Raw genomic sequence first — 20,100 nt, forward strand, 5'->3', positions numbered from 1 at the left:
CTTTTACTTTCTCCCGATGAAGCCCCATTTTCCCCCAAAACGCAATTATGCCAAACAGCCACGTTGTGTTAGTTCTTATTCTCACAAATAATGATTTTTGACAATATATCAGGTTAAAGTTAGTGCTCAGGTCAGGGTTGGGTTTAGAAATCTCTCTGAACCGTAATATTTGCTGTGATTACATCTGCTGATTATGAAATGAACTCCTTCCTTGGTAAACACAACATGCAGCAGTTAGTTTTGACTGACATAGGCCACACTTACATGATGTATTGTTTAATTCTGCTCAGCGTCTGGGGGTGGGGAAGGGTTCTGATATGACAGGGACACCAAGATATTTACGTCGACCAGAAGAAAACACACACTTCAGCTGCTATGGACTTTTCTGTCATCTCGGTTTGTTGTTACTCCACGGACACAAACGTGATCCAGACTTTTTCCTGCAGTGGTTCTGATGATAATTGTGCAGCAGCTGGAGAATTCTCTCATCACGCTTTACGTCTGTGAGCTGAGGAGGAGAAGGGAAGAGTGTCGGAGAAGGAGGAAGAAGACAAACTGAGTGTGAGGCTGCTCTACCTCAGCCCACTCCCACATCCTGCTCTAAAATCCAAAGAGACGTGGATGAAAGTCCGAAGTCAGGACTGGTGGAGCCGGATCGTGTCAGAAGGGCGACACAACGAGCATGAACTGAACCACTACAATTATTTTTAAGAAGAATACACGTTTACATGATCGAGAAACGAGAGTCCCACAGGAGGAGCTCGGAGTAAAGGCGGTGCTCTTCCATGTCAGAAGGAGCCAGCTGAGGTGGCTCAGGTATCTGTTCTGGATGCTTCCTGGGCGCCTCCCTCAGGAGGTGTTCCGGGCATGTCCAACCGGAAGGAGTCCCCAGGGAAGACCCAGGACACACTGGAGGAACTATGTCTCTGTACTGGCCTGGGAAAGCATTGGGGTCCCCCTTATAGAGGCTGGAGGAAGTGTCTGGGGTGAGGAAGTCTGGGAGTTCCTCCTTAGACTGCTGCCCCCACGACCTGGTCCCAGATAAGCAGAAGAAAATGGATGGATGATCGAGTTTAACTGATGATGATGAAATGAAGTGAACTCATCAAATCATTTTCATTAAGAATTAAATGTTAACAGGGTTATTTTAAAGCACAATACATTTTTAATAAGAGTTAAATTATTTTTATTCAGAAATTAAAACTCTCATGTAAACTTGGCAATAGAATGCCAAGCCCCGCCCCCAGATGAAATGCCAAATCTTTAGGGAGTCCCACGCTCAAAGGTCACATGTCTGTGTTTAATACTGTTCTTTCAGCCATCTCTGGAACAATACGCAGTGCAAAAGTTCACTTATAAAAGCCAGCAGGCAGGTTTTCTTTCATTAGAGAAGCGTTGCTGGTGTATCTCTGGTGTAACACAAGTCTTATGCAGCAGATTCTGCGCCGCTTTTCTCTCCGCTCGTCTCCTCTTCTCTCACATCCTCTCGGAGTCTTTCAGATTCTCTCACATGTCGGCACATTGTCAAACTTCAGCTGTTTTTGAAGCTTCTCCTGCTGCAGATCTTTAGAAACCAGCACCAGCCTTTTCTCATTCACCAAAACAAAGCTATGCAGCCAGGAATGGAGAGAAAAGGGCTCATATTGTACTATTTTCTGATGTGTTCTAATGTCGTTTCCTCATCACAAACAGAGCTGGAGTTGTGTTTTGTTTCATAACACACAAACCCTGCATGTTTAGGCTGACAGAAACAGAAAACCCAGTGCCCCTTTAACTTCTGGGACATGTTCTAACTTTCTTTTGTTTTTAAAGGAGGTGATCTTCTACAAAGTCATCGACTACATCCTCCACGGAAAAGAGGACATTAAAGTCATACCGTGAGTGTGTGCTTTGGGCTGTTTTTAGAGATATTAGAGGAGCAAGGGACAGTGACGCAGCCAAGCTATTGTAACAGATAACTACAAAGTGGAATACAAACACAGAGATGTCCTTATAAATCTGCACAAATCTTATCAATGTTTTTTTGTTTTTTTTTTTTTAAGCTCCTCTATTATGCAAAATTGAGCTTTAAGTCGTGTTATAATGTGGTTACCTCATATGGAGCCTTTAATGGAATTTTGTGATTTATGTTTTGTCTTCACAGATCACCTCCTGCTGATCACTGGGCTCTGGTCAGTGGTTTACCCACATATGTGGCTGAGACTGGACTGGTGAGAATTTTTTTTCTTTTATTGTTTACACACTGACACTCTTTTTGTTAGAAGCTTGCTACAGATATCAGAAATTAAAGTGAAATTAAAAACTATTACATTTTTGGCAATAAAAGCACTTTCAAACTAATAAAAGTTAACATGGTGATCTAAATATATTATGTGTTAGACTTTATTGATCCATTAGGGTTTTTTTTATCTAACTTTTTATTTTAGTATCTGTTACATAAGGGTGTGTTGTTACCGGCTCGTCAAAGCCTGATCCTGTCAGATCTCAGAAGCTCAGCAGGGTCGGGCCTGGTCAGTACATGGATGGAGACCACTGGGAAAATCAGGTGCCACAGGCGGCGCCAGTGGCAAAACTGTCGTTATGTCCTTAGGCAAGGCACTTCACCCTCATTGCCTACTATGAAAGTGGTGTATGTGTGTGTGTGTGTGAGTGATGGTGGTGGTCGGAGGGCTGATGGCACAGATTGGCAGCCTCGCTTCCGTCAGTCTGCTCAAGGGCAACTGCGGCTACAGTAGTAGTTTACCACCACTGAGTGTTGAGTGAATGAATAATAATCTGTAAAGCGCTTTCGATACCTTGAAAGATGCTATATAAATGTAATGATTAATTAACTAATTGTTGCACATTTGTAGGGAGTATTATCTGTTGCATAAGAATGAGTTGTTGTACAGTTGTAGGGAGTATTATCTGTTGCATAAGAATGAGTTGTTGTACAGTTGTAGGGAGTATTATCTGTTACATAAGAGTGAGTTGTTTGTACAGTTGTAGGGAGTATTATCTGTTACATAAGGGTTGAGTTGTTGTACAGTTGTAGGGAGTATTATCTGTTACATAAGAGTGAGTTGTTGTACAGTTGTAGGGAGTATTATCTGTTACATAAGGGTGAGTTGTTGTACAGTTGTAGGGAGTATTATCTGTTAGGAGGGGGTATTATAAGTCATTTTTGCCCCAGAATCACAAAACTGCAGGATTTGAACTGACAACCCTCCCGTTTGTGGGATAATAAACTCTCTACTCCACCGTCACTGTTGCCACAATTTACAGAGCTCCCTCTGAATGATTTATTTGCACATTTAAAAGTCTTATGACATTAGCACAGGGATATTTTGCGAGCTCCAATTCAAAATGACAGAGGATATTGGAGATGTAATATTTTTCTTTCTGCCGGGCCGAGACAGACGATGAATAATGAACAAATGGCCCTGAGTCAAAGTGGAGACTCCAGTCAGTCCGAGGTTTAAAGCGGGAATAAGACGGTTTTAAATGACCGTATTATAGTATTTTCTGATCTATGTCATAATGTTCCTCACAACAAACAGACTTGGAGCTGTGTTTGGTTTCATCCACACATGTTTAACACACAAACTCCTCTCAAACTCTGACTCCCTTTGTTTAGTCGTGTCTCTGGGCACCAACAGGAGGTCGGTCCCTGAGCTCCTCAGAGTGTGAGATGGTTCATGTGGCACTAACATGTCACAGATGGACTTTGGTGCTCGGCCATGGAGAGACTTGTACAAAAGCAGAGCTGCTTTAAAAACTCTGAGCCACAGGGGACAGTGCAGAGACCTGAGCACAGGACGCATGTGCATGTACTTCCTGTCGAGTCAGAACTCGAGCTGCAGTGTTCTGGATGTTCTGCAGCGTCTCACAGCTCGTTTGGAGAGACCAGTGAGCAGAACATTACAGTATCTAACCTACTGGAGACAAACGCATTTCTCGAAACCCTTTGGTTTTTGATATGTTTTTTAAATCATTGTTTCCCAAAGACTGGGTCGCGACCCTCAGGTGGGTCACAAAAGATTTTTTTGGGGTCACCTTGTCACGACCTAATGTAGTTCTGCAATATACAGTTCTGACACATGAGAGAGAGCGAGTGAGTCAGCGAATCATATCTGCCCTGAACCTCTGTTCTGCAGCGAGAGTTAAGAAATGCTTGCATGGTTGTCCATAAAGAAGCGTGATTAATCAGCAAAGGTCAGTGCACTTCAGGATACGTATGGATACTTATGGATTTTCATTGTAAGACTAATACTAGTAATACTAATTGTTCAGAGACACAGTCACTGAGTCAGCAATAAAATATCCTCATTAATATTCAATAATGCTCAAATCCACCTTTATTTACTGATTTACCTAGAATGTCTATTGACTTGGGTTGCAAATGTTTGTGACTTTTAAAATATGGATCCCCAGAAAAAAGGTTTGGGAAACACTGTTTTCAAGGGTAAAAGGCTGCAGATGTTATTGATTTGATGTGGCTGTTAAAGATCAAGAGTCCATTATTACCCTGAGATTTTTAGCTTGATTTGAAGTACTCCATTTGAAGTGGAGTAGTAGTAAACTCAGACAAGACAGAAGCTAAACCAAAACTATAAACAACATCACCAAGCACTCTCCCACTTCATGACTTTCTTTGTTCTTGTCCTGTGGAGTCTGTCCTGGTCCAACACCTGAGCCCCTTTAAAAAAACTCTCATTTTGTGGCTGCGTCTCTGTGTGATTCTGCAGCCGAGCATCTGAGCACAACATTAACCAAATTACACCATTCTCTGAGATCTAACCATCACGGAAATGAAAACTCACTCCCCTGTGACCAGCAATACTCGCATCTACGAACAATAGAATTCATCTTAAAAATTGTAATCCAACTTTGTGCTCCACTGAGTAAAGAGTCTGTCCTCAGAACGCCTTTGGAAGTTTCTCATCTCACTGAACTCATTTGAACTCTGGAATACTTATTACTATTTTAATATTTGTAAATGTGAGAAAATGAGTGTTTCAGACTATAATTTTAGACTTGATGCTGATACTAAGGAAAGGCTTGGTACACATTTGTGTTGATTTTGGTGGTTAAAATGATGTTCTTTTTTCTTATATGTTTGTTAAATAATAGTTGTTTCTTTAAAGCTACCATTTGTAAATATTTGACCGATCTACCCCTGTTATATTCTCACATATCACCACTAGGTGCTGTCTACGTTAGTGCTTACGGATGGCAGCTTTAATATTACCACATGGATTTATTATATTCACTAGTTCAGATAAAGGCCAAGATCATCTAAAACTACTCAGGAAAGGTTGTACTTTGTCCTATCTATGTCATTTTTTAAGATTCTGCTCGATATCTGTTCAAATGAATATCTTGTTTGATTATAGATTAGTATCTGGGTATCCTTTTGTTTTTTTACATGAGACAATATTAAGGTTTTAAACCAAAAATGGAAAAAAAATTAACTGTTTACATCACTCTAGGCCACAGGTGGAACCAAGTCATTGTTTTGGAAGTCTTAAGTAAGTCTCAAGTCTATGACCTCCAAGTCCAAGTCAAGTCCCAAGTCAAAGACAGGCAAGTTCAAGTCGAGTCTTGAGTCACTGGCCCACAGTGGCGGAGCGTGCATTTCACACGTAAGCCTTCAGTAGTGCTCCATCTGAAACAATCCATAATACTCCTCTTCAATAACTATTTTATAGTTACATTATACACAGTATAAAGAGCTGTGGAGATTCCGTGCATGGAGAAGTGAGGAGAGGAGAGTGCATGGTGCACGGAGAAGAAGTGAGGAGCGCTGGGGTGATAAACCAGGACTAAAGCAGAACTAAACCAGGACTGTTTGTCGGGGCTGGCCCGAGGGTGCACTCGGTAGACTGGCGGGTGACCGCAGACGAAAGGACCGCGCCAGGGTTGGTGCTCCGCGGTGCCCGGCTCCGGCTGCACGGAGCACCGGCCCCGTTGGCCACATGGGGCTCAGTGCAGCTGTCGCCCGATCGGGCTTTGCGGACACTCTCTTGCTCTTTCGCTCATGTCCAAGATTAGTCCTGACATTAGTCCGCTACAGATGCAGTTTGCTGCTTCGGCTGGTTCGCTCTCAGACTGTCCAATCACAGGTCTGAATCTGGTGATGTTGTCGTTCACTGCTAAAGGCCCTGGCGATACCGACTAAAAATATGATTGGTTGAAGTAACAGTTTCATGGACATGTATTTTGTGTTCAGGGGCCTGCAGAACGGATTCTGAAGGTGTCAGGGACACTTCTTTGACTTTGACTCTGCTTAGTAACAAGTGACGACTGAAATGTGATTGGTCAAATGCAAATAAATGAAAATATATGTGTGGAAGCAGCACAAGCATCAGAAAAGCTCTGAAAGGAAGCAGACAGAACATTTGGAATTATTTAATAATAATAATAATAATATAATTCACATCAGTCTGTGATTCAGATATTTTTTTTAGGCCAGCAGAGAAGGACTTGCAGGCCCTGACGCTCCACCACTGCTGGCCCACAAGTCCAAGTCAAGTACAAGTCGTCTGCTTCGAGCTTCAAGTCTTTAAACTACAAGTACCAAATATAGCTTAGATTTTTGCAATTTATATTAATTTTAAACTAAATTGTACTTTAAAAGTCATATTTATCTATGAGTATTTATATAAGAGTTGTAGAAATGTAAATTTTTCCTTTTTAAATGTCTTGTCAAGATCTTAGTGTAAATCATGTTTAGAATAGAATTCAGATTTTAACTTTTATTTTGCCATGTATTCTGCACTGAAATGGAAGCATCATGTTCTCTGTAGTTCTCTCTGTTTTACTGCACTGTACTACATATTACATTTGAGGATACCACATCACAGTACTTCAGTTACATCCAAAATACCAAACAGAAGTGGGAGGGACATGTTCCAGTTTGTTCCTGTAAAATTCAGCACTGCATTTATCAACTGGAAAGAGAAAAGGATTTTCTAAAAACATATATTTTTAGGAATAGTACCTAGTCTTCCCAAGTCACAGGGCTCAAGTCCGAGTCAAGTCCCAAGTCATCAACCTTCAAGTCCAAGTCGAGTCCGAAGTCTTAGTCCATTTTATCAAGTCAAGTCTCAAGTCATAAAAACAGAGACTCAAGTCTGGCTCAAGTCCAAGTCACAACTTGCACAACCCCAAAAACACAAAACTGATCAAAATAAAGGACTCTACATCTATCTCTTTCAAATACTCAAGTCATCTCCGCATTCTGTTATATTTTTTTATTGAAATTGTCCTGTGAATGTCAGTATAATAATTTAGAAATCTCATTTTTATATGTGAAACGCTCTATATAAATAAAGTTTACATACTTACTTTACTTTACTAAAGTAATGTCCCATGTGTCCACAGATCTGCAACATCATGAACGCAGCGCAGGATGAGACCTTCTCTTTTCAGGTGAGATGGTTTTGTAGTTAGCACAGTCACCTCACAGCAAGAAGGTCCCTGGGTTGATTCCCGGTCCAGAACCCTGTGGCGTGTTTTTGTGTGGAGTTTGCATACTCTACCAGTACCTCTTTGAGCGGTCTCCAAATCAGGTCAGGTTACAGGTCAGATCTGTGCAGATGCGACCCTGCTCCCAGTCAGAATGTCTGTTTTTCTAGGTATTTTTGAGCAATAAAACCACCTGTAATTGAATAAATGTAAAGAAGAGCTGTTTAATGTCATATTCGAAACAGAGCAATCACATATCCATAGAGCAGAGTCCCACACCAGGTTCCCAACTGGTACCTGAGCAGATTTTAACGTTTTGGTATTTTACGGGTGGGTATGCAGGCGGGTAGTGATTACACACGGGTGGGTCAGGTGAATCAAATGAACGACGAATGGGAGAAAAATACTTTAGGTGTGTCCAGGGCGTGCGTTGCCCTGGAAACAAGAACCATTTCCCGGTCTTTTCCCAGAACGATGGCGCACCAGGCCGAGAGAGACTTTAGTGTATTTATTACAGAAAACCATCAGCAAAAGAGATCGGCTCAATGACTGCGCTCCTGGTTTAGACCTGGTTTAGTCCTGGTTTATACCCGGTTAAGTCCTGGTTTAGACCTGATTTAGACCTGGTTCAGTCCATGTTAAGTCCTGGTTAAGTCCTAGTTCAGTCCTGGTTTAGTCCTGGTTTAAACCTGGTCCAGTATTGGTGTAGTCCTGATTTAGACCTGGTTTTGTCTTGGTTTAGTCCTGGTTCAGTCCTGGTTCAGTTTTGGTTCAGTCTCAGTTTAGTCCTGGTTAAGTCCTGGATTAGTCCTGGTTTAGACCCGGTTAAGTCCTGGTTAAGACCTGGTTTAGTCTTGGTTCAGTCCTGGTTGATACCTGGTTCAGTCCTGGTGTAGTCCTGGTGTAGTCCTGGTTTAGTCCTGGTGTAGTCCTAGTGTAGTCCTGGTGTAGTCCTGGTGTAGTCCTGGTGATCAGCTCTGCGGTTATATTTATAATCTGCTAACGACACGGCGTAGGTTCAGTCCTGATTTAGTCCTGATTTAGTCCTGGTTTAGTCCTGGACTATTGGGCTGACCTGGATTTATCACGGGCACGGGCGGGTAACAGGTGGAATGTTCACGGTTCTGGGTGGTTGTGGGTTTAACTTTGGTATAATCACGGGTTAACGGGCGGGTGCGGTGCTGTACTGCGCAGGTGAGGGCAGGCGCTGGTCTCCAAAAATGGACTCGTGCAGGACAAAAGCAGGTGTCAGACCATAATATCCACTCATTCGATTACAGATGGATTGAAACATTTTACCATCTTAGCTATTGCCTATAAACCTATAATTTTACTTAGATCTTGGGAATGATTAAAAGTGTCTAATGTTGTTTTTGTTTGCGCAGAAAGAAGCTCTGGATGAGTCTGGGTGGACCATTAAAAACGTGCTTTCGATGCCGATTGTCAACAAGAAGGAGGAGATAGTGGGCGTGGCTACGTTTTACAACAGGAAGGACGGCAAACCCTTCGATGACATGGACGAGACTCTGATGGAGGTACGGCCTGAGTCACGGTTTAAAAATACACTCAGTATTCACAAACACTGGAATATTTATGAGCAGGCTTTTAGTGGAAAGGGAGAGCACTACACGGAGAAGCAATGGGAACTTTCTGCAGCAGAGCGTGTGCAGGAGACTTTACTGCAATGGTTCACAAGAAGTTACAAGTTACATTATTATAACACATGAGGAAAATAGAGACAATAAATGATCATATAGAAAACAATTTATACCACTGACACAATGACACACACAAAAAGCAGGATTATCCCAAAAAACTATTTTAATTTGCTTCAAACACTGGTTCGTGCAGTGTGGCTCGTCTGGAGCTCGTGGACACTGTGCGGCACATGATAAAATCACAAACACACATGCTCCCAGCGCAACAGTCTGTGCCCTTGTGTACCCACATGTATCACAGGCAGTGTTGGGGAGTAACAGATTACATGTACTGGAGTTATGTAATCAGAGTACAAATTATGAGTAACTGTATTCAGTTACAGTTACTGTTTCAGTGAGTGGTAATTGGATTACAGTTACTTTGTTGAAATACATGGATTACACGGCCGTATTTTCCTGTTTTCATATTTCGGGCTATTCCACTTTTTTTTTTCTTTTTTTGTTTGGTAATTTCAATCATTGCCGGAAAATCTAAACTAGATCTAAAACCAGGACTAAACCAGGACTAAAACCAGGTCTAAACTAGATCTAAACCAGGTCTAAACTACATCTAAAACAGGTCTAAAACCAGGTCTAAACCAGAACTAATACTCAGTCTAAACTAAATCTAAACCAGGTCTAAACCATCCTAGTCTTTGCTTCTCTACAGCAAACCAAGTAATCCAAAGTATTCAGATTACGTTATTCACTTTAAGTAATTTAATGGATTACATTACAAACTACATTTTGGAGTATGTAATCTGTAATCTGTAGGGGAATACATTTTAAAAGTAACACTCCCAACACTGATCACAGGGGAGGTTAAACTTTTTAAACCATGCTACCCGTGCACCGGCCTCACGTCACGCTCTCGCTCCCCCCGCACATCGGCTCGGTCGCCCTGATTAGAAGGACAAGACAAAACTCTAAGCAGAATCTAATCAAAATTTATGCTACAACAATATGTGGGCTGAAGTTTGCCTAAAATACCACATAAATCTGTGTTTGTCACGATGTGCCTTTGGTAAATGTGCAGAGGCTAAATCCCGCTGTAAAACCAGGAACAGAATGTAACTCCAGTTAGAAATGTGAAAAAACAGGTTTAAAAATCCTACCCACTTGATTCACATTGAAGTAGTTTTCTGTAAAGTGCCAGTGGAAGTTGTCTTAAAGAAGAGGTTCTCAAACTGTGGATGAGGGTCCAGAAAGGTTTCAGGAGTGTTTCAGTGCAGTACAGTTTGCTTGGCTTATTTTATGCCTAAATGAACATTAATAAGGTAAAATGGAGATAGATTTAAAAAAACAAAAAAAAAGAAAAAAAAAAGACTCCCCTTGAACTGCCACCTTACCGTGGTGGGGGAGTTTGTGTACCCGAATGATCCTAGGAGCTATGTTGCCCTGGGCATTATGCCCCTGGTGGGGTCTCCCATGGCAAACAGGTCTTAGGTGACGGGGCAGACTAAGAGCAGTTCATAGAACCTCTATGAACAGTATAAAAACAAGGACCGTGACGTCGCCCGGTATGGCGCAGCCGGGGCCCCACCCTGGAGCCAGGCCTGGGGTTGGGGCTCAAAAGCGAGCACCTGGTGGCCGGGCCCCCGTGGCCAGGGCTCAGCCCGAAGGGACGACGTGGGCCCGCCCTCCTGTGGGCTCACCACACCGCAGAGGGTTTCATAGGGGTCGGGTGCGATGTGAACTAGGCAGCGGTCGGGGTCAGGGATCCCGGCAACCTAGTCCACGGACACAGAACCTGGCTGTAGGGACGTGGAACGTCACCTCACTGGGGGGAAGGAGCCTGAGCTTGTGCGGGGGGGTTGAGAGGTACCGGCTAGATATAGGGGAGGAGGCCCCGGGGAAGACCCAGGACACGCTGGAGGGACTATGTCTCTCGGCTGGCCTGGGAACACCTTGGGGTTGTGTGCGTGGAAAGGGAAATCTGGGAGTCCCTGCTTAGACTGCTGCCTCCGCGACCCGGCCCCGGATAAGCAGAAGAAAATGGAATGGAATGGAATGGAAAAAAAAAAGATATAAATATGCCAAAAAACAGTGTCGAAAATGATAAAGATGGTCTTGATTTGGATTTGATGGGCTTGTCTCGGTCTCAGCCTTTAAACGTTTTTGGTCTTGTCTCAGTCTCGACCCTCAGAGGTCTTGGTCTTGTTTCGTCGGTCTCAGAACGCTGTGGTCTCAGACTGGTCTTGGTCTCGATTAGTGCGCTCTTGACTACAACACTAGTGCATATACTGGTGTTGTAGTTATTAACTCGAAATAGATGCCCCAGTGCACCCAGGTGTAATTCTAAATTTGTAGATAATGGTTCATCTTGTAACATCATTTTGGTTTGCTGCAGGTGGATAATTTAAGTTTGGATTTTATTTCCTAGGAGGAGGCCTCAAATGTTCAAAGACAATAGGCGTGCAGATGCCCAACCTCAAGTCTTTATGGAGCAGGAGGTGCTCCAGAAGGCCAAATGGATCACTGGCAGCACAGATCACATTTTAAAAGAGAGGTTCTCCTTGAAGCCCTATGGGAGGCGCCACCTTGCCCCCAGCAGGAAAACAAATACTGTATTTTCCGCACTATTAGGTGCTCTGGATTATAAGACGCACTGTCATTAAATGGTCTATTTTCAAACTTTTTTCACAAATAAACCGCACCGGACTTTAAAAACAAAACACAACAGTGTGATGGGTGAGTGGTTTTGTTTGTTTTGTGCGTTCACGGTGACTCTGGGCTTTGTTCAGTTGTGGCGTGTAGGGAGGGTGTTGTCTGGGACCAACAGATTGTCGGCGTGTTCACAGTGACTCAGTTGTTCAGTCGTGTCTAGAAGTGGCACATTGCACTCGCTTTTCCGGTTCGTTCCTCCGTTCCGTTCCTCGTCAGCGTGGAGTGATGAGTGTGTCTGTGGGTGTGTTTCGCTGTGCGGTCGCTGTCTGCTCCGTGTGTGTTTGCGTGTTCTGTGGGTGGTGCGGCTTTGTAGTTTACTGAAGTCGTGCTGGGACACCTGAGTGGATTCGTGTATGGGGCGCTCTGGATTGTGGGGCGAGCAGTCGTTTTTTTGATGGGGTTGGAGGCTTAAGACCGCGCCCTATAGCCCGGAAAATACGGTAGATTTGCAAATTCCTTTATTCTCTCTGACAATACTGTTTACTCTTCTAATGTTGTTGTTCTGTTTTGTATCTGGCCTTTGCACCTTCTGCCTCATTTACACTAACACTCAGCTCTGATACCCATAATTGTTCGAGCCCCTGACCTGTGTGAAATGTATGTGCAGTTTGTGAGTGCAAATAGAATTACCTCTTGGGGATAAATAAAGTTTTCTCATATAATCTAATCTAATCTAATCTAATCTAGTCAAACTGAGTATTTCATCTGAAAGTAAGCATCAACCAAGTGTTTTTGTTACACGCGCAAATAAAATTCCATGTTCTCTTTAGCATTTCATTGATTTCATAAATGCAGCACATTATAGTCTTTTATAAACAGCATACAGGTAAAAAAAAAAAAAAAAAAAAAAAAAAAAGACCTGCAGTGTTTTCCTCATTTTAGAGTCAAAAGGGTTTTGTACGGAAGCCGAGAGGGGTCACAACAAACGCAAATACAAATGCGACAACACAACAAAAAGCCACAACAAACCAAAAAAAGCCACAACGAAAATGACCGTGGGGACTCTATATTAATGCAAACGCCGCAACAAATACAAACGCCACAACACAAACGCACATGCCGCAACACATTAAAAAGCCACAACACATTAAAAAGCCACAATGGAAGTGACCGCAGGACTCTATTTTCCGATGGACCGATCAAGCGGCAAGTGAAGAAGAAGAACTACAACGTGAAACGAATAATGATAAAACAATAAATTACTTGATCGGTCTGTCGGAAAATAGAGTCCCGCGGTCACTTCCATTGTGGCTTTTTAATGTGTTGTGGCTTTTTAATGTGTTGTGGTGTTTGTGTTGTGGCGTTTGCATTAAAATAGAGTCCCGCGGTCATTTCCCTTGAGGCTTTTTTTGGTGTATTGTGGCTTTTTTCTGGTTTGTTGTGGCTTTTTGTTGTGTTGTCGCATTTGTATTTGTTTTGGCATTTGCATTTGTTGTGACCCCTCTCGGCTTCCGTACGGTTTTGTGGCTCTGGGTGTTTTCTTTTCTGTGGGAGGCGACTCAAATGGCTCTTTGAGTATTTAAGGTCGCCGTTCCCTTGTGTAGACTAACAAAAGTGTAAATATGCTACTTTTCTGTCATAATGCAAATAATTAAGATGTAAAAATGTTTAATAACAGTTATTTCATCCTGTAAATTGGACTGAAACAGAGCAAAGGATCATGGTCTATGTAGTTCTTTCAGTTTTTAACCATTGCTGCACCAGAACAATGAATTTAAGCATGAATCTAAGAGTTCTGATGAGACAAAATCACAATAATTCAGTTCGTGTTCCATCCCTTTGCGTTACTCTCAGATTTAGTTTAAAAGCATTGACCTTTCCTCCATTTCCGTGCGGGCAAAGACAGCGGGGGAGGAGCGTCCATTTTATGAGGATCTATGTCAAGGTGCCTGATGGGAAATCCTGGGGCGGGGGTAATCACAGGTGTGTGGAGTGATGGATGGACCGAGCGGAGGAGGAGGTGGAGACGCACACATGAAACCAATCACTAAAACACAGAACATAACACAGCCCATCATTTAAACTGGGCCGAGTGCGCTGTCTGATCTGATGCCAGCGCAGTATTGATGTCTGAAAATACTGCTCGTGTTTTGGTGGTTTTGGTGATTTATGGTGTTTTACGGTGTTTTATGGAGAGAGTTTGGGGGGTGGGGGTTCATTTGACCAACGCGACTTTGACTTTGGAGGTTGGAAATGTGGTTTAGAAGGACCTTAAGACAGCAGTAGATCAGCTGGGATGTTCACCCGCTCACAGGCACAGGTAGGGCTTAACTAAGGTGGAAATATGCCGACCCAAAACTTCTAGATAGAGAATGTTTAGGAATAAAAATTTTACAAACGACTGTTTATTATATTGATTAACATTTTTTTTCTTTTTTTGACATTTTGATTTAATGTTTTCATATGTGTCTATTTCACGATTGCAATTGCCAAACTATGATAACTATTATTTTAAAGCCCCAGTGTAAGCCCCTCATGTAACATTTTAGCAAAACATGTCAAATAAAAGCGTGTTTTGTTTTGTTTTTTCTTTATAGTTGCTTTATTGCACTGAAACACATAAAAAAAAAATACAACAAAAAACAAAAAACATGCATAATATTTCATATTCCAGACTATAATGTTCCACAGTTTGGTATGTTCCAAATGATGGACCTCATTCATGAAGCAATCTTATACGAACACATTTGTACTTAAGGGCTGATAACTGATGAGTTAATCATGAGAGAGCCTCAAGTCATTTGATAATGTTTTGTAAAGCATAGACAAGTCTCCCTTTAGAACAGGGGTGTCAAACTCATTTTGGTCCGGGGGCCGTATCCAACCGACTTTGATCCCAAAGGATCAGAAAACTCATGGCATATAAACCCCAAAATAACAATAAATTCAAATATTTGTGCAGAGAAACGCAAATCTATTACAGAAATCTTTTTTTAAATGATGAACTCTTTCTTTTACAAAATATTATAATATTATGAACAACCTGAAACTTTAAGAAAAATGCAATTTCAGCACAATGTTGTAACATGAACTTGTATGCATTTCATAGAATTAAATCATGCTTTTTTACTCCTGAAACTTGACATCTTTTAGCCTCCACAAGTGCATCAATATCAGGCACGATATCCTGAGGAGCTGCTGTCTTCAGAATGTCATTCAAGTGTTTGTGTGTTTTAGCTCTGAGCACAGCTTTGTTTTATTAATGTTCATTACTGAGAAAACCTGCTCACAAAGGCAGGTAGTAACTGTAAATCTATTTCTAGTTGCACGTCTGCGGGCATCAGAGGTTTTGACTTTGAATGGTGTGCGAAAAATAGCAAATTCTGTCTTCAGGTTTTAAAATATAATTAAAATATTTAAGTAGAAAATCAGCTGAGGGCCAGATTAAAGGTCTTGGAGGGCCGGATCCTGCCCCTGGGCCGTATGTTTGACACCTCTGCTTTAGAAGAACATATTACGTCCATGAAGGGTGGTCGTCATGTGATAAGTGTAAACACCCCCTGCTCAATCTATTCTAACTACCATGTACAAGTGCTTATAACTGATCAGTACTGGGAAATAACCTAATTGGGTTAAGAATTTGATAAATTTGGGTCTAACATAACGCTTTTAAATACAGTGTTGTGAGGTTTACTTTTAAAATGTATTCCCCTACAGATTACAGATTACATACCCCAAAATGTAGTTTGTAACATAATCCATTAAATTACTTAAAGTGAGTAACGTAATCTGAATACTTTGGTTTACTTGATTTGCTGTAGAGAAGCAAAGACGAGGAAATTTTAACCATATTAAAAATATTATTGATAGAAGAGGAGGAGACACGTCCCCGCAGCATGGTTTAGTCCTGTTAAATCCTGTTTTAGTCCTGTTTTAGTCCTGGTTTAGACCTGGTTTAGATCTATCTTAGACCTGGTTTTAGTCCTGGTTTAGTCCTGGTTTAGACCTGGTTTAGACCTGGTTTAGATCTAGTTTAGATCTGGTTTTAGTCCTGGTTTAGTCCTGGTTTAGACCTGGTTTAGACCTGGTTTAGATCTAGTTTAGATCTGGTTTTAGTCCTGGTTTAGTCCTGGTTTAGACCTGGTTTAGATCTATCTTAGACCTGGTTTTAGTCCTGGTTTAGTCCTGGTTTAGACCTGGTTTAGATCTATCTTAGACCTGGTTTTAGTCCTGGTTTAGACCTGGTTTAGATCTATCTTAGACCTGGTTTTAGTCCTGGTTTAGACCTGGTTTTAGATCTAGTTTAGATCTAGTTTAGACCTGGTTTTAGTCCTGGTTTAGTCCTGGTTTTTGGACCTGGTTTTCCTGGTTTTAGACCTGGTTTTAGTCCTGGTTTAGTCCTGGTTTGGACCTGGTTTTAGACCTGGTTTTAGACCTGGTTTTAGACCTGATTTAGTTTCCAGCAATGAGTGGAATTACCGAAAATAAATAAATAAAAAAATAAAATAAACATAATGTGAAAACAGGAAAATACCGCCCTGTAATCCATTTATTTCAACAAAGTAACTGTAATCCAATTACCACTCACTGAAACAGTAACTGTAACTGAATACAGTTACTCATAATTTGTACTCTGATTACATAACTCCAGTACATGTAATCTGTTACTCCCCAACACTGTTTAAATATTAATAGTTGATGAGTACTAATGACTTAGTAACAATTTACTAATGATGACTAAAGACATTACATAAAGTATTTACCAACGATTAAATCAGGCGAAAAAATTAGGAGGTAAGTGTGTACAAATGATTAAAAATGACAATGTGTTCAATAACGCTTAACAAATGGCTGTAAGATGGACAAAGCATTAACATATACATCTATAAATGATTAACTGATGAGAAGTAATTAAGAGTTAACTGCTTACTAATGATTAACAAATGTATTAAGTACAAGTGAAATAAACCTAAATAGAACATTAACATATATATTTATAAATGATTAAATGATGAGAAGTAATTAAGAGTTAACAGTTTACTAATGATTAACAAATGTGTTAAATAATGCTTAATAAATGCTTAATAAGGAGTTGTTATTATAAAGTGCTACCTAGGATTGTTTTGAATAGACATAGCATTTAAAAAATGAAACAGAATCATAATAATTGACAAGTAAATTGATGTATAACCCCCCTCTCTCTCTCTCTCTCTGTTCAGTCTCTGACCCAGTTCTTGGGCTGGTCGGTGCTGAACACTGACACGTACGACCGGATGAACAAACTGGAGAACAGGAAGGACATTTTCCAGGACATGGTCATGTACCACGTCAAGTGTCGCAAAGACGAGATCCAGAACATCCTCGTGAGTCTGAGTTTGGGTTTTACTCATTTAAGTTTGTTCAAATATGAGCTCACTAATAACAGACAATAAAGAGATGAATGTATCTCTGAAATTTTGCTTTAAATATTTATGAACTCTGATACAGTAAAGTGTATTTTGAAAATGTTTCCCACAGAACACCAGAGAGCGCTTTGGCAAAGAGCCCGGTGAATGTGAAGAGGAGGAGCTACAGGAGATTCTGGTGTGGATTCATTTAATGGGGATGATTAATGCAAAAAAAATAATAAATAAAATAATAATAATAATAATAATAAAGTAAAAATTCACCATATAATAAATGGGACCTGGAATTCTCCATATTGTTTCGTAATAAATCCATGTGTCATTCATTCATTCTTGAAAATACAACCAAAAATAAGAAAACGTTTCCCGTTTCCGTGACTAAAACTGAGATACCGGACTAAACCAGGACTAAACCAGTCTCAGTCCTGGTCTGGTCCCGGTGTCAGTCCCAGTGTCAGTCCTGGTCTGGTCCCGGTCTCAGTCCCGGTCTGGTCCCAGCTTGGGCCAGATCTCAGTCCCGGTCTCAATCACGGTCTGGTCCCTGTCTCAGTCCTGGTCTGGTTCCAGTCTCAGTCCTAGTCTCCAGTCCCGATCTCTGTCCCAGTCTGGTCAGGGTCTCAGTCCTGGTCTCAGTCCTTATCTGGTCTGATCCTGGACTTAGACTTGGTCTGGTCCCAGTCTCAGTCCTGGTCTCAGTCCCAGTACGGTCCCAGACTGGTTCCAGGCCTGTTTTAGTCCTGTTTCAGTCCTGGTTTAGTCCTGGTTTAGTCCTGTTTTAGTCCTGGTTTAGTCCTGGTTTAGTCCTGGTTTAGTCCTGGTTTAGTCCTGGTTTAGTCCTGGTTTAGTCCTGGTTTAGTCCTGGTTTTAGTCCGGTTTCAGTCTGGTTTAGTCTGGTTTAGTCCTGTTTTAGTCCTGTTTAGTCCTGGTTTAGTCTGGTTTAGTCCTGGTTAGTCCTGGTTTAGTCCTGGTTTAGTCCTGGTTTAGTCCGGTTTCAGTCCTGGTTTAGTCCTGGTTTAGTCCTGGTTTAGTCCTGGTTTAGTCCTGCTTTAGTCCTGGTTTAGTCCTGGTTTAGTCCTGGTTTAGTCCTGGTTTAATCCTGCTTTAGTCCTGCTTTAGTCCTGGTTTAGTCCCGGTTTAGTCCCGGTTTAGTCCTGCTTTAGTCCTGCGGCACAAAAGTCTGGCATCGCAGGAAAAGGGAAATGGTCGTTATCTGTTTTTTCCATTACTCAATTAAACACAAAATCGAAAACTGAGAAAAAAAAAAAAAAACAGTTTTGGAGACAAATAATGAAGAAAACATTTTTTTTTTCTTATTTTTGATTTTATACTGAAAAACGAATGAATGAATGAATGATACGATCAGCATTTGGAAACACATGGATATAACCGCTGAAAGGCTTCTTTTTAAATTTCTTCCTTTGTCAAAATATGTTTTACAAACTCTGTCTTAGTTGGACTTGTAAGCTGGTTAATATAGATATTGATATTCTATAGATCAGGGGTTCTTAAATGTTTTGACCAGTGATTCATGACTTTTTCTGTACAAGATAACCCAGAGCCCAATGTCATACTAAACACATTTTATTCTACTCACTATGGGGCTCTGAGAGGAGGTGGTCGGGCTCTACGTTTGGCCCTGGGCATATGGTTAAGAATCACTGCTCTAGATGAATTACCGTATTTTCCGTACTATCAGGCACACTCATAAGCCTCCAACCCCATAAAAAAATGACTGCTCGCCCCACGAATCCACTCAGGTGTCCCAGCACGACTTCAGTAAACTACAAAGCTGCACCAACTGCACAACTGAACAAAGCCCAGAGTCACCGTGAACGCCACAAACAAACAAAACCACTGACCCATCCAACTGTTGTGTTTCCTTTAAAGTCCAGTGTGGTTTATTTCTGAAAAAAGTTCAAAAATAGACCATTTAATGACAGTGCGTATTTGTTTTCCTACTGGGGGCAAGGCGGCACTTCCCAGAGGGCATCAGGGAGAACCTCTTTTTTAAAATGTGCTTCTGGAGCACCTCCTGCTCCATAAAGAGTTGACTTTGGGCATCTGCACGCCTCGTGTCTTTGAGCATTTGAGCCCTCCTCGTAGGAAATAAAATCCAAACTTAAAGGAACAAACCAAAATGATGTTACAAGATGAACCATTACCATTCAAATTTAGAATTACACCAGGGTGCACTGGAGCATCTATTTCGAGTTAATAACTACCAGTCTAGTTAATAACACCAGTATATGCACTAGTGTTGTAGTCAAGAGCGCACTAATCGAGACCAAGACCAGTCCGAGACCACAGCGTCCTGAGACCGAAACAAGACCGAGACTTTTAAAGGCCGAGACCGAGATAAGACCGAGATAAGACCGAGACAAGACCGAGACAAGACCGAGACCACGGCCCATCAAATCCCAATCAAGACCATCTTTATCATTTTCAACACTGTTTTTTGCCATATTTATATAAATGTTTTTTGATATAACAACTGAGTCACTGCGAACACGCCGACAATCCGTTGGTCCCAGACAGCACCCTCCCTACACGCCACAACTGAACAAAGCCCAGAGTCACCGTGAACGCACCAAACAAAGTCCCACTGACCCATCCAACTGTTTCGTCCGTTGCAGTTTATTTGTGAAAAAAGTTTGAAAATAGACCATTCTATGACAGTGCGTGTTATAGCACAGAAAATACGGTAATAACATTTGTGTATAGTATTATTTATTATTTCACATTTTTTCTCTCTTTGTTCAGTCTGAGGTGCTCCCGGACTCAAAAAAAGCCGAGATCTTGGAGTTTCACTTCTGCGACTTCGATCACAGTGAACTGGACCTGGTCAAATGTGGCATCAAAATGTACTACGAGCTCAAGGTGGTCGATAAGTTCCACATCCCCAGAGAGGTACGACTCTGCTGCTGCTACTTTCACTTCCACGT

The 20,100-nt window shown here is 41.5% G+C and overlaps 1 protein-coding gene across 1 annotated transcript in view; it reads left to right on the forward strand.

Annotated features, from left to right (window-relative positions):
* The window catches only part of pde6a (phosphodiesterase 6A, cGMP-specific, rod, alpha), a 92,363-nt gene that overhangs the window by 34,723 nt on the left and 37,540 nt on the right, over positions 1-20,100 (forward strand). Inside the window, exons 7-13 of the mRNA XM_055158972.1 lie at positions 1,813-1,877; positions 2,144-2,210; positions 7,366-7,413; positions 8,835-8,984; positions 16,973-17,116; positions 17,271-17,336; positions 19,919-20,065. Of these exons, the coding sequence (XP_055014947.1) occupies positions 1,813-1,877; positions 2,144-2,210; positions 7,366-7,413; positions 8,835-8,984; positions 16,973-17,116; positions 17,271-17,336; positions 19,919-20,065 (687 nt within the window). The remainder of the gene's footprint in view (positions 1-1,812; positions 1,878-2,143; positions 2,211-7,365; positions 7,414-8,834; positions 8,985-16,972; positions 17,117-17,270; positions 17,337-19,918; positions 20,066-20,100) is intronic.

This window comes from Boleophthalmus pectinirostris, unplaced genomic scaffold (assembly GCF_026225935.1).
Source record: "Boleophthalmus pectinirostris isolate CB_2022bp ecotype Guang Dong unplaced genomic scaffold, ASM2622593v1 HiC_scaffold_23, whole genome shotgun sequence".
NCBI lineage: Eukaryota > Metazoa > Chordata > Actinopteri > Gobiiformes > Gobiidae > Boleophthalmus > Boleophthalmus pectinirostris.